Genomic DNA, 13,642 nt, shown 5'->3' with positions numbered 1-13,642 from the left:
AAAGCAGCAGGAAAAAGTCAGAACATGTCTATGAGGTATTGTGGAGTAGTCCAATGCTGTGAGATTGTGTGAGCTGTCTGGCAACTGAGACTTGTTTTGCTTAGCACATTCCTTGTACCCCAAAACAGACAAGCTGTAAACCCAGTGTGGGACAGGTATACTGGAGGTGAGCCATTTGTTTTGGCCTTGCTTACAGCAGGACTAAGCACTGTTTGTTGAAGAAAGATATTTGTGTTTTACTTTATATACATAATACATGAAGAAAGGGTTGTAGAATAAAGAGCTTTTATTGCTCACACAAAAATGACAGCATGTACAAATGTTTCAGGCATTCCTGCCTATTTTCAAGCTTGAGAATGCTGTCATTTTTGCATGAGCAATAACAGCTCTTTATGCTGCAACCATCTCTTAAACTGTATTGATCCCGTGGTTTGCTGGGAATTCACCAGGTTGCCTGCATGGGCATTTGAGTTATGCTGCTTAATGCTGTCTGCCCAGTTTTTTTGTATATATATTCCACTCTGCAGAGCTATCTGCATTGACCTTCCTTATGAAAAATAAGTATTATACATTTATAGTGGTTTTAAAGGCAGAACATTTTTTTACCTTAATGCATTCCCTGCATTAAAGTAGAAAACCTTCTGGGTGCAGCTCCCCCTCTCAGCCCCCCCAATTCTTACCTGAGCCCCACCCCAATCCAGTGATGTGCATGAGAGCATCGGCTCTCCTGGGTCTCTCTCTCCTCATTGGCTCACACATCAAAGGGCACCATTAGCTCCTACTGCTATCAATCACAACCAGTGAGCCAATGAGGAGAGAGTGGGGGCGGGGCAGAGCTGCGCTCTGTGTGAATGGACAATGCCCATTCACAGGAACATGGCTGTGTTAACACTCGAGAGTGAGCACCCCCCTGCCCTTTAGGTCTGGTATGGATTTTAGGGGGAACCCCACACTATTTTTTAAAAAATTCAGTGGAGTCCCCCCAAATCCATACCAGACCCTTACCCAAGCATGCAGCTCAGCATGTCCCCAACATGGGGGGTGCTTTCGGATGAGGACAGGGTCTGCCCCCTTTCCAAAGCACCTTGTTCCCATGTTGGTGGGGACAAGTGCCTCTTCCCCATCCTGGCCAGTGGCTGTGGGGCTCTGCAGGCAGGGGACTTATCAGAATATGGAAACCCCCTTTAACAAGACCCCCCCTACTCATTCAACAATTTCGATTTTTTAATAAAGGACTTATTATTTACTTTTTACGCTTTTTTGGTGATTGCATGAAGGTAAAAAAACCTTAAACCTTTACAACCATTTTAAGCCTTTGTCTGCCCAGTTGTTTATTGTTATTTGAAGCCACTGTCTATTCAGTCATGATTCCAATTTTAAATACATTAAGCACTTGCCGACCAGCCACTGTCATTATACTGCGGCAGGTCAGCCCGATCCAGCGAACCGTCGTAGCTGTACGTCGGCTCCTTTAAGCGGAATAGCACATGCGTGCGCGCGCACGGACTGCACTGCGGGGGTGCCGATGCTAGTGACCAGTGGTTGCTATGACCACCGGCCACAAGTGATCGCAGGCAGGAGAGGCAAAACAGGAACGTGTGTGTGTGTAAACACACAAATCCCTGTTCTGCGAGGAGAGGAGATGCATCATGAGTTCCTAATAGCTAAGAACCAATGGCTCCTGCTGCTATCAATCTATCCAATAAGGTCAGAAAGAGTGGCTGGAGCTTTTGGGTTTGTGCTCGTCACTGGAACAAACAGGCTCAGGTAAGACATAGGGGTGGGCTCTGGGGGGTAGCTGCAGCACAGAAGGTTTTTCACTTTAATGCATAAGGTGAACAATCTGAGACTTTACAAGCACTTTAATGTCTTTTTTAGTTTCTTTATTACTAATCAATGTACAAAACTAGAAATACTGAAAAACGGCATTAGACTATGTGTGTGTGTTTATATATAGATAGATATTTTGTTTTGGGTTTTAGAGAAAAAGATGGTGTTTTAATGATTGCTTTTTTGAAAGGGAACAGAAAGCAACTCTCTGAATTGTTAATTTCACTATATAAAAACTCCTGACAATAGAATTTCTTCTGTCTGACGCAAAGAAAAGCCTATCAACACAGGCTGTTATTCTGTTCAAGTGTTTCAACATAGTTTAACATTTACTGTGGGGACGGAAACTATTCAGACCCCCTTAAATATTTCACTTTGTTATATTGCAGCCATTTGCTAAAATCATTTAAGTTGGTTTTTTTCCTCATTAATGTACACACAGCACCCCATATTGACAGAAAAACACAGAATTGTTGAAATTTTTGCAGATTTATTAAAAAAGAAAAACTGAAATATCACATGGTCCGAAGTATTCAGACCCTTTGCTCAGTATTTAGAAGCACCCTTTTGATCTAATACAGCCATGGGTCTTTTTGTGAAAGATGTAACAAGTTTTTCACACCTGGATTTGGGGATCCTCTGCCATTCCTCCTTGCAGATCCTCTCCAGTTCTGTCAGGTTGGATGATAAACGTTGCTGGGCAGCCATTTTTAGGTCTTTCCAGAGATGCTCAATTGGGTTTAAGTCAGGGCTCTTCAAGAACAGTCACGAAGTTGTTGTGAAGCCACTCCTTCATTATTTTAGCTGTGTGCTTAGGGTCATTGTCTTGTTGGAAGGCAAACCTTCGGCCCAGTCTGAGGTCCTGAGCACTCTGGAGTGTCAGAGCTGGCTTAGCCCTTCCTCCTCTGGGCTGGCCGCTCAGCTGTCGGCTAATTGCCAGCTCTCATCTCTCTCCACAGTTACCAGCTGTTCCCGATGATGCTCGTCTGACCTGCCTATTTAAAGCCTTCGAGCTCATTTCTCCATTGCCTTCACATTGGTCACATCACAGGGAACCATCTCCTGCTTTTTGTTTCAAGACTGGCTTGCTGACATCCCTCCTGGCTTCTTATCCTGCTTGTAGTTGCTCTCCTTGGATCCCTGACTTCTGGACTGGCTGACTACCCGATCTGGTTCGTGAACTTTGGACTGGCTGACTACCCGTTCTGGCTACTGGACTCTGGCTATGCTTGACTATGCTTTTTTCTATTTACCTTATTATTTTTATTATTAATAAACAAGTGTGATTTGATTGTACTTCTGTCTCAGTCTGTTTCATGGTTCCTAACATGGAGAAGGTTTTCGTCCAGGATATCCCTGTACTTGGTCGCATTCATCTTTCCCTCGATTGCAACCAGTCATCCTTTCCCTGCAGCTGAAAAACACCCCCACAGTATGATGCTGCCACCATCATGCTTCACTGTTGGGACTGTATTGGACAGGTGATGAGCAGTGCCTGGTTTTCTACACACATACCGCTTAGAATTAAGGCCAAAAAGTTCTATCTTGGTCTCATCAGACCAAAGAATCTTAGTTATGACCATCTTGGAGTCCTTCAAGTGTTTTTTTTTAGCAAACTCCATGCAGGCTTTCATGTGTCTTGCAAGGAGAAGCTTCCGTCAGGCCACTCTGCCATAAAGCCCCAACTGGTGGAGGGCTGCAGTGATGGTTGACTTTCTACAACTTTCTCCCATCTCCTGACTGCATCTCTGAAGCTCAGCGACAGTGTTCTTTGGGTTCTTCTTTACCTCTCTCACCAATAGCTCGGTTTGGCTGGACTGCCAGCTCTAGGAAGGGTTCTGTCATCCCAAACGTCTTCCATTTAAGGATTATGGAGACCACTGTGCTCTTAGGAACCTTACGTGCAGCAGAAATGTTTTGGTAACCTTGGCTAGATCTGTGCCTTGCCACAATTCTGTCTCTGAGCTCTTCGGACAGTTCCATTGTCCTAATGATTTTCATTTGCTCTGACATGCACTGTGAGCTGTAAGGTCTTATATAGACAGTTGTGTGGCTTTGCTAATCAAGTCCAATCAGTATAATCAAACACAGCTGGACTCAAATGAAGGTGTAGAACCATCTCAAGGATGATCAGAAGAAATGGACAGCACCTGAGTTAAATATATGAGTGTCACAGCAAAGGGTCTGAATACTTAGGACCGTGTGATATTTCAGTTTTTACTTTTTAATAAATCTGCAAAAAAGTCAACAATTCTGTGTTTTTCTGTCAAGTTGGGGTGCTGTGTGTACATTAATGAGGAAAAAAACGTCCTCATTAACGTAAATGATTTTAGCAAATGGCTGCAATATAACAAAGAGTGAAAAATGTAAGGGGGTCTGAATACTTTCTGTCCCCACTGTATATATTTCTTTAGGACAGAAAAACAAAAGGCATAACAGATTTAAATAAATAGACTATTTAGAATTACCTACAAAGTTACTCCAGAATCTGATCTAGGTGTATGGTTTTACCAAGTAGCCCAAATTACTTTTTTAGTTTACATCAATAACATGCAATCATATGAAGTCATAGTTATTTATATCCTTTGATTGTGTGTAGAACCTGAAATATCTTTTAGTGAAATATTTTTAAATTCGGATCTTTAGTAGTAAGCTGTTCCTGTGCGTGTGTCTTTTAATGTAATGCTAGGAATGGGAGACAAAGACAGATTTTCATGTCAAACTGTATGTGAAGCAGGATGATTAATGCTGACTGACAAGTGAGAATTACCTCTGCTCATAAAGATGGTGATGGATGAACAGTAGAACTATTACCTGGCTTTACAGCTACATTCCTTGTGGTATAAGCTAAATAAGAAGGAGTCTCAAGGCAGAGTATTCTCTGACAATAGGTTCCAATGCATTGGGGGGGGGATTTACAAAGGCCATGCGCCATCAGTAGAGGCCCCATTTACTATAGCGATCTCGGCGCACGGGAGAAGGCGATCTGTGCGCCGCTATGGACATGGCACACGGCATCTCCAAATCAATATTGACAGAAGATGGAGGTGCCAATATTATGGGGTGACGTGGGAAGTTTAGTAACAACTGCCCAAGTAACAAATATGCCCAAAATAGAATGAGAAAGTAACTTTTTCAGAAAAGGCCTGCTGTGCCTGCAAGTACATTTAGAACTGTGTGAACTCAATGTAAGCAGTGCGCATGCGCAAGCGGCTCTTGCACTCGTTCAAATTCGTTTTTTTACTGCATGGACAAAATCTTAGTAAATGTTAAGCAACGTACATGCAATTGCGTGGGTTGAACGGACGCACCTCTAAACTTGACAATTTTTTTTTTATGCTGGTTCACCTCATGTATTTTTTTAATGGAGATTTGCACACAGGTCATGTTAGCATGTTACGTTGCCAACATATGACATGCACCTTGTTAAAAATGTGTTAAAATTATGTAAACATACTCTTGCTCCTCTAGCTCCTCCTAAAAGGGCATTTAACCTTTCTCTTCTAATGCATTCCTAGGGCTAGATTTTGCTTGAGGGCTTTCACACTGGAGCGGTGCGCTGGCAGGGCATCAGAAAAAGTCCTGCCAGCAGCTTCTTTGGACCTGTGAAGGAGTGGTGAACTCACCGCTCCTCTACTGCTCCTCCCCATTGAAATCATTGGGGCAGCGCTATCATACCACCAGCAAAACGCTTCCGCTGCGGCATTTTGCGGGTGGATTTAACCCCTTTTCGGCCGCTAGCAGGGGGGGGTTTAAAACCACCTGCAAAGGGTGTGATTTGTCTAAAAGATCATTTCCTGGTGCCTTCATGGCAGGATACGCATTGATTGTGCTTATGCTGCCATGGATAGGCACAGGAAAGGAAAATTACAGAGAGGTAAGTATTCAATTTTCAATTTTAGCGCAGTGGTTCTCAGCCTCAGTCCTCAAGTACCCCTGAAAGGACATGTTTTGGGAATTTATCTTAGCTAAAATAGCTGGCCAAAATACCAAGCCATTGACTGTGATTTAAAGCACCTGTGCAAGATGAAGGAAAACCTGCAAACATTGCCTGTTAGGGGTGTTTGGGGACAGGTTTGAGAAGCACTGATTTAGAGCACTGGGCTAAAATCTAGCTAAAGAAAATTTCCTATTCTAATTGTGGGCATTTAAGGGAAACCAAGTGAGTTTTAGAACCCCTGCTTGTCTTTTTTAGGTTGGGCTTTGTGTCTCTTTTCTGAAATTTCACTTCCTATCACATAGCCAAACAGGAAGTGAGGGTAAAACCCTCCCAATGTCTCTCCCTGGGGACACTTAGTGTCCCCATTAGGCAAAATGCACTCTAGCACTTTGTTGTGTACACCCCATATTATTAGGTACTTTGGGGTTTATTAAAGGCAAATCCACTCTGCAATACAAGTGTACTTGCTGTAAATTAGAGAGGAAGCATTGGTGATTTTATCATCCAATCATGTAGAAGCAGAGAGGCTGTTTTTTTATTTTCCTTGCATGTCTCCCTCAGATCTCCACCAACTGCACTTCCAGGTGCACTTGTAGTGCAAAGTGGATTTGCCTTTAGTAAATAAACTCCAAAGTCCAAGATACCTAATCATTTGGGGTGTACACAGCAAAATGCTAGAGTGCAATTTACAGATTGGGATAACAATTTAGATTGACCAATGTCAAACACTTCCTGTTTTGTAACAGGAAGTGAATACATTTGAAGGAGAAAGTGGCAAAATTTGGGAGGTGTCTTCACCCTATCAGGGGTGCAGACACCTCCTAAAAACTGACAAGAAGCAAAAAATAAGAAAGAATTTCATTTAGTTTAACTTTGCAAAGACACATTCCTAAGTTCAACTGTGATGCATGTCAATAGCCACAGTTCGGTTAATGACTTTTACAGCGCACCAATTAATGTATGAATTGGCGCAGCACATTCTTCTTAGTAAATCAGCCCCATTAAGTTTAGTGGTCTGCAGAAAGTGAAATGCCCCGTACACACAATCGGAAATTCTGCCAGCAAAAGTCCAATATGAGCTTTTGGTCAGAAATTCTGACCGTGTGTATGCTCCATCAGACTTTTGCTGGCGGAATTCCCGACAGAAAAAGATTGAGAGTAGGCTCTTAATTTTTGGTCAGAAAAAGTTCCGATCAGAAATTTAGATCTTCTGTACCAATTCCGGCATGCAAAATTTATACGCATGCTCAGAAACAATTACACGCATGCTCTGAAGCATTGAACTTAATTTTCTCGGCTCATCGTAGTATGTACGTCACCGCGTGCTTGACGGTCAAAAGTTCAGAGAACACTTGTGTGCATGCAAGACAAGCTTGAGCGAAATTCCGTCTGAAATACCATCCAAGATTTTTTCCAACGGAAATTCCGCACGTGTGTACAGGGCATAATTCAGCTATCTGCTCCTGGTTTCCAAATACATGATGTAGAACCTAAAGCTTCAAACAACATGCTATGACTTAAAGGGAGATAAATTATTTTATATTTTACCTCCTGGTTGGCAACAGCTAGCTCTTCTTCCAGTGCAGAGACTCTTTCTAAAGAAACCCTCAGCCGTTCCCTTACCTAGAAGAAAAATCAAAATGTGCAGTAACAATTTTTTTCCTTGCTCTTTTAAAAATACTAAATTTTATAGCTGTACATATATTTACTGAGGCAAAGACAGGAAACATTTTTGTAGTAATTAAAGTGAAACATTTTTGTACAAAAAAAAAAATCATTAAAAAGATCTACGAAAAATACATTTTGTTCAGTTTATTTACATAACATTTACATGTTTATCATTGCATAAATGTATACTAGGTCAGTATCCAAAAGGATATGAGAAATGGAAGTACTAGTAAACAAATAAAAAACTAGCCAATCATAGCTTCCTTAAACGTATTCATACATTACAGGACATTTCAGAAGACCTTATCCACATTTACAATATCAAAGTATTTTAAAAACAATGTAAACCACAATGCCTAAATATATACTAATTAAGCATGCAATGAGATCAAAAACTGTGTAGTTAGCATACATAAGAGGAAAAGACAAGAGGCAGAGTTGGGAAATGTGCATTATGGCACTTCTCCAACATTTCTTGTATTCCTTTTTTGCCTAAAAACTAGGACAGACCAACATGATTGCTAAAGCAGTCATTTTATCAAAATGCAATAATAAATCCTTTCAGCTTATCAAATCTGATCTACTCTTTCACCAATATCCACTGTTGCCTGGAGACAAGAAACCTACTACTGCTGTTCAACTGGTATTGATCTTCTACTGCTATCTATTACCATCTTCTGAGGTAGAAAAAAAAAAAAGAAAAGAGAAGAGATTACAGAAACCACATATGTGTCTTCTACCTTTAAAGTACAACATATAGTTGGATAAGACCGCGTACACACGGGCGGATTGTCTGGCCAACTAAGTTCATCAGACAATCCGACAGACAGTCCGTCCTACTTTTGAATGAACGGACTTGACCACACACGATGAACAGACAGTCCGCTGAAAGCTTGCGCGATGACGTGTACAGCACGTACGACGGGACTAGAAATACGACGTCCAATACACTGCAATGCAACCTTCGGCCGTGTAAATCCTTTCTGAGCATGCGCCATACTTAGTCCATCCAACTTGCCTACTCAAGAGCGGACTGTCCGCTGAACCCAAGTTTGGACGGACTGTATTACGGAAATTCCGAAAGACTTAGTCGACCAGACTGTCCGCTGAAAAAGTCAGCTGAAGCCCACACACGAGCAGATTGTCCGCTGAAACACGTTTCAGCGGACCAAGTCCATCAGACAGTGCGCCCGTGTGTACGCGGCCTTACAAAGAACAGTCTAGGAACAAGAGTAATGAGTATTACGAGAAGGGAACATTTTAAACATAATTTAATTCTTATAGAAAATTATTTTACCTTAATTTGCAAACAGCAGTGTGAATATGAAATAAAAACTGAGTCTGCATTTATCTGATGATCCCACCACTCTTTTGATGAATACTATACAAACTGCTGTAGCACTGAATCTTTGTCAACTGCATCTATAGTTGAGACTCTATCATGGATAAAAATATATAAGGTAGCACAAAATAAGGGCTCCAAACTGATCATTAGTATTTTTTTTTTGATTTTTTCAAACATTCCTACAAGAAACATAGGGGGTGGTCTCCTAGTTGACATCTTATGCTGTTCTTTTTGCTTTAATACTTTGTTGGCCACTGGCCTAGCATATACAAGTCAGAGTAAAGTCAGAACTCTTTATCTGTTCTGGGTCAGTGACTCAGTAAAATGAGGTAGAAGGGTCTGCATGGCAGCCACACAGATAGCTTTTTGAGCAATGAAGATTAGCAAAGACAGCCTCCATCTTTCAATCAGGAAAAGTTATTTTTAAGCACAATGTTCATATTTTTTACCATACATCTATGATAATAACTTTGATAAACCCATCATCTGTTAAATGTCAAATCTTCCTCTACCTTCTATCCAGATATGGTAAGGCAACTGCCTTATGCCGCGTACACACGAGCGGACTTCTCGTCAGACTGAACTCTGAAGGACATTTCGTTTTAGTTCTGACGGAGTTCCGTCGAAACAGACTTGCCTACACATGATCACACCAAAGTCTAAGCCCCTGTACACACGGTCGGAGATTTCCACAACCAAATCTGTCGGATTTTGCCTGTCGGATTTTGTCCCTCGGATCTTGTCCGAAACTGTTGCATACACACGGTCGGACAAAGTTGGCGAAAAATCGATCTTTCAGAACGTGCTGACGTAATTTCGTTACGATGGGACTACATTCAGGCTAGTAGCCAATAGCTTTGATGTAGGAATTAGTGATGGACGAACTTCCGACGGGACGTTTCGCGAACGCGGACCGCGAACGCGGCCGATAGTTTGCGAACCGGAACGTTTGCGGCGGGCCCCATTGACTTCAATGGGAGGCGAACTTTGCAAACCTACAGGTCAAATTTGCAGCCACAAAATAATTACTAGCTGTGCAAACATAGTCCCACCACATGGCCAATGACATAACACATGTATGAGGTGAATCTGGGATCGACAACTACAAGCATTCTTTTTTTATATGGGAAATTGTTGTGACAATTCAGGACTGTGGAGCACATGAAGGCAATGGAGGAGAGGGAAGGTCAGGGTAGGCAAAGAAGAGGGTGCAGGAGATGATCACCAGCAGCGTGACATACAGCAATGACACCTGCACCGTAATAGAGTCATCTGACACCAGCACCGTGATAGAGAGCACTGACATCAGCAGCGTGACATACAGCAATGACACCTGCACCGTGATAGAGTCATCTGACAACAGCACCATGATAGAGAGCACTGACATCAGCAGCGTGACATAAAGCACTAACACCAGCACCGTGATATACAGCACTGACAGCAGCACCGTGATAGAGAGCACTGACATCAGCAGCGTGACATACAGCAATGACACCTGCACCGTGATAGAGTCATCTGACAACAGCACGTGATAGAGAGCACTGACATCAGCAGCGTGACATAAAGCACTAACACCAGCACCGTGATATACAGCACTGACAGCAGCACCGTGATAGAGAGTACTGACATCAGCACCATGATATACAGCACTGACACCTGCACCGTAAGCAGCCCCAGGAGGAAGTCAGCATAGCACAGGGATGGTGGGAGCCCCTCATAATGAGCATAGCACAGGGATGGTGGGAGCCCCTCATAATGATAATAGCACAGGGATGGTGGGAGCCCCTAATAATGAGCATAGCACAGGGACAGTGGGAGCCCCTCATAATAAGCAGCCCCAGGAGGATGTCAGCATAGCACAGGGATGGTGTGAGCCCCTCATAATAAGCAGCCCCAGGAGGATGTCAGCATAGCACAGGGATGGTGGGAGCCCCTCATAATAAGCAGCCCCAGTAGAAATATGACACCGCTCAACCTCTTCAAAGAGGAGGGTACAGGCATATACCCTGTTTCCTCGAAAGACAGTGTCTTATATTAATTTTTGCTCCCAAAGATGCGCTAGGTCTTATTTTCAGGGGATGTCTTATTTTTCCATGAAGATGAATACGGTACACATTTATTGATTCCCCCCATTCCGATCCTCCTGTGCCATTTTGATTCTCCTCCCCCCTCAAATCCATCCTGTGTCATTTTAAGTGAGCCCCCACCCCTGTGCCAGTGGATTATTTTGTCTCCCCCCCCTCTTCACCAAACATCCCCCCCTTTATCAGACATCTCCCCTCCACCTAAGTTACCCCTGTGTGTCTGTGGCGGCCAGATTCCACACAATGTGCCCGACTCCTTCCCCCCGCGACCCACTCACTGTCTAATTGTGAGTCAGCCAGGCTCCATCAGGGCAGAGCGAGCAGCAGTCGGAAGAAGGTGGCAGCTTGTCCTTGCGGCGGGGCGGGCTCTCTTATGACGGGTGATGTCACTCGTCATCCAGAGAGCTGGCCGCAGCTCACTGATTTAAAGAGACCTCGCACCTGCCTGAACAGCTCCGGCCAATCAGTGAGCTGCGTGGCAGCGCCCATCACTATGGTCCAGAGGAGTCAGACGCCACGGTAGCTTCAGGGGCCTTATTATTGGGAGGCCTTATTATCGGGGGGTGCCTTATATTACAGCGAGAGGCAAAACTGGAAGTAGGTCTTATTTTCGGGGATATCTTACTTTCGGGGAAAGACGGTAGTACGGTGTGCTTTTTTTGGACAAGGAAGTGAGCCAAATGAAGAAAGAAGGTCTCTGTGCTCGATTAAAAAAAATGTTTATAGACATATACATGGTCTACTGGTCACATGTGTTGAATTCCTCCGAGATCCATGCCTCATCCATGCCTCATTCCTTTTTAGAAATGTGAGGTAGTTAACACTATCGTGAGCTAGGCGAGTACGCTTATCGGTCACGATCCCCCCTGCTGCGCTAAACGTCCTTTCGGACAGGACACTGGATGAGGGGCAAGCCAACAGTTCAATTGCAAATTGGGCAAGCTCTGGCCAGAGGTCAAGCCTTCCCACCCAGTAGTCCAGGAGTTCATCACTCCTCAGAGCGTCCACATCGGCCGTTAACCCGATGTAGTCGGACACCTGACGGTCTAGGCGTTCCCTGATGCTGGATCCGGATGACACCTGTCGATGGGTCGGCTGAAAGAATGACCTCATATCCGAAGTTACCAACACATCTTCAAACCGGCCTCTTCTTGCAGGCGGTGTTGGATTGGTACCCGCAACTCCTTCTCTGGGAGTGGGAATTGCTTCTCTGCCAGCGCACACAAAAGCAGAATGCAGCATTTCGCGAAGCAAGGCCTGGAAGTGCTCCATTCTGCCAGCCCTCTGTGACGGTGGTAACATTTCCGCCATTTTGTGTTTGTACCGGGGGTCTAAGTAGGTTGCCACCCAGTACTGGTCCTTGACCCTTATGCTTTTTATACGGGGTTCCCTATTAAAACACTGGAGCATGAAGGCCCCCATTTGCACTAAACTGGAAGCGGTGTGGTGGCCTGGCTCCTGCTCATCATCCAGGATAATGTCGTCCTCTTCATTCTCCTCTCCCCATCCACGCACAACAGGGATCCCAGAAAGGTTTAAAGCATGCTCTTCTTGCTCCTCCTCATCCGCCCCGGCACCATCCTCCTCTGACTCCTCTTCAGACTCCTGTTGTTGACTTGTCTCAGATAGAGTAGCCCCCCCTGGGAATTCATCCAGCATTGCGACTTCCTCATCTTCCCGCTCCTGCTCCTCCACAGCTTGATCAATGACACGCCGCAATGCACGCTCCATAAAGAAGGTATAAGGTACCATGTCACTGATGGCACCATGGCTGCGACTGACCAGTTTTGTGTTCTCCTAAAATGGTCGCAGAAGTCTGCATGCATCGCGCATGAGCAGCCACTGGTGCGGTGAAAAAAAAACAGCTCCCCAGAACCTGTTCTGCCGCAGAGTTCGTACAGGTAGACGTTAACTGCACGTTTCTGCTGGAGCAGCCTATCAAGCATATAAAAGGGTGAGTTCCATCGCATCGGGCAATCGCAAATAAGACGTCTGACCGGCAGATTGTGTCGCCGCTGAATGTCAGCAAGGCGAGCCATGGCCGTGTAAGATCTTCTAAAATGGGCCGAGATTTTCCTTGCCTGCCGCAAGATGTCCTGGACCCCAGGGTATTTTTTTTCATGCAGATACCACTTGTATCCAAAATCAAAACATAATGTTGCGTAAACTTCACAAAACCTGGATTTCAGAGTAATGCAAAAACATTTTATATATATATATATATATATATATATATATATATATATAGATAGATATGCACATATATCTATAGATATCTATATCTTGATGAGATCATCTCCTAATATCTACATTTGATAATTACTCTGTATGGTTAATGGCTTCAAAAACACCAGGACAAAATCAAACACGTTTCATGGCTTCCCAATTCACCAGATCATTCCTAGGACAGTGATGTGCAATGTGCAGTTCTCAATAAGCAGATCAATTCTTACCTGGCCTCAAGACAGTAAATTCAAATTTTATATTATTATTTATGCACATTCCTCTTGCTTTTGGACCATTTATTCAATAAAATGTATAGTATCTAAAGTTTACCCGTGGAAGACATTGTTGAGCTTGCTGACTAGATGGTTGCCAAAGAAATGTAACAGTCAATTACTCTGCTGACTGGTAGGCTGTGCCGAGTAACTATTATGTTTATCAAGGACTTTAACTAGGGCTTATTTGGGGGGTAGGGCTTATATTGCAGCCATCACCGACAATCATGCTAGGTCTTACTTTGGGGGGAAACAGGGTAGACATGCCCTGTGTACA

The 13,642-nt window shown here is 43.7% G+C and overlaps 1 protein-coding gene across 19 annotated transcripts in view; it reads right to left on the bottom strand.

The window, feature by feature from the left end:
• Positions 1-13,642, bottom strand: part of PPFIA2 (PPFI scaffold protein A2) — a 588,582-nt gene that overhangs the window by 261,023 nt on the left and 313,917 nt on the right. For all 19 annotated transcript variants that reach the window (XM_077471924.1, XM_077471910.1, XM_077471912.1 and 16 more), the window contains one exon: positions 7,319-7,393. In XM_077471924.1, the coding sequence (XP_077328050.1) occupies positions 7,319-7,393 (75 nt within the window). The remainder of the gene's footprint in view (positions 1-7,318; positions 7,394-13,642) is intronic.

Source organism: Lithobates pipiens, unplaced genomic scaffold (genome assembly GCF_037356315.1).
Source record: "Lithobates pipiens isolate NorthernLeopardFrog02 unplaced genomic scaffold, aLitPip1_a1.2 Scaffold_8, whole genome shotgun sequence".
In the NCBI taxonomy this organism is placed as follows: Eukaryota; Metazoa; Chordata; class Amphibia; order Anura; family Ranidae; genus Lithobates; species Lithobates pipiens.
Note: the sequence above shows the minus strand (reverse complement) of the source record. Positions and strands in the feature narration are given on the sequence as shown.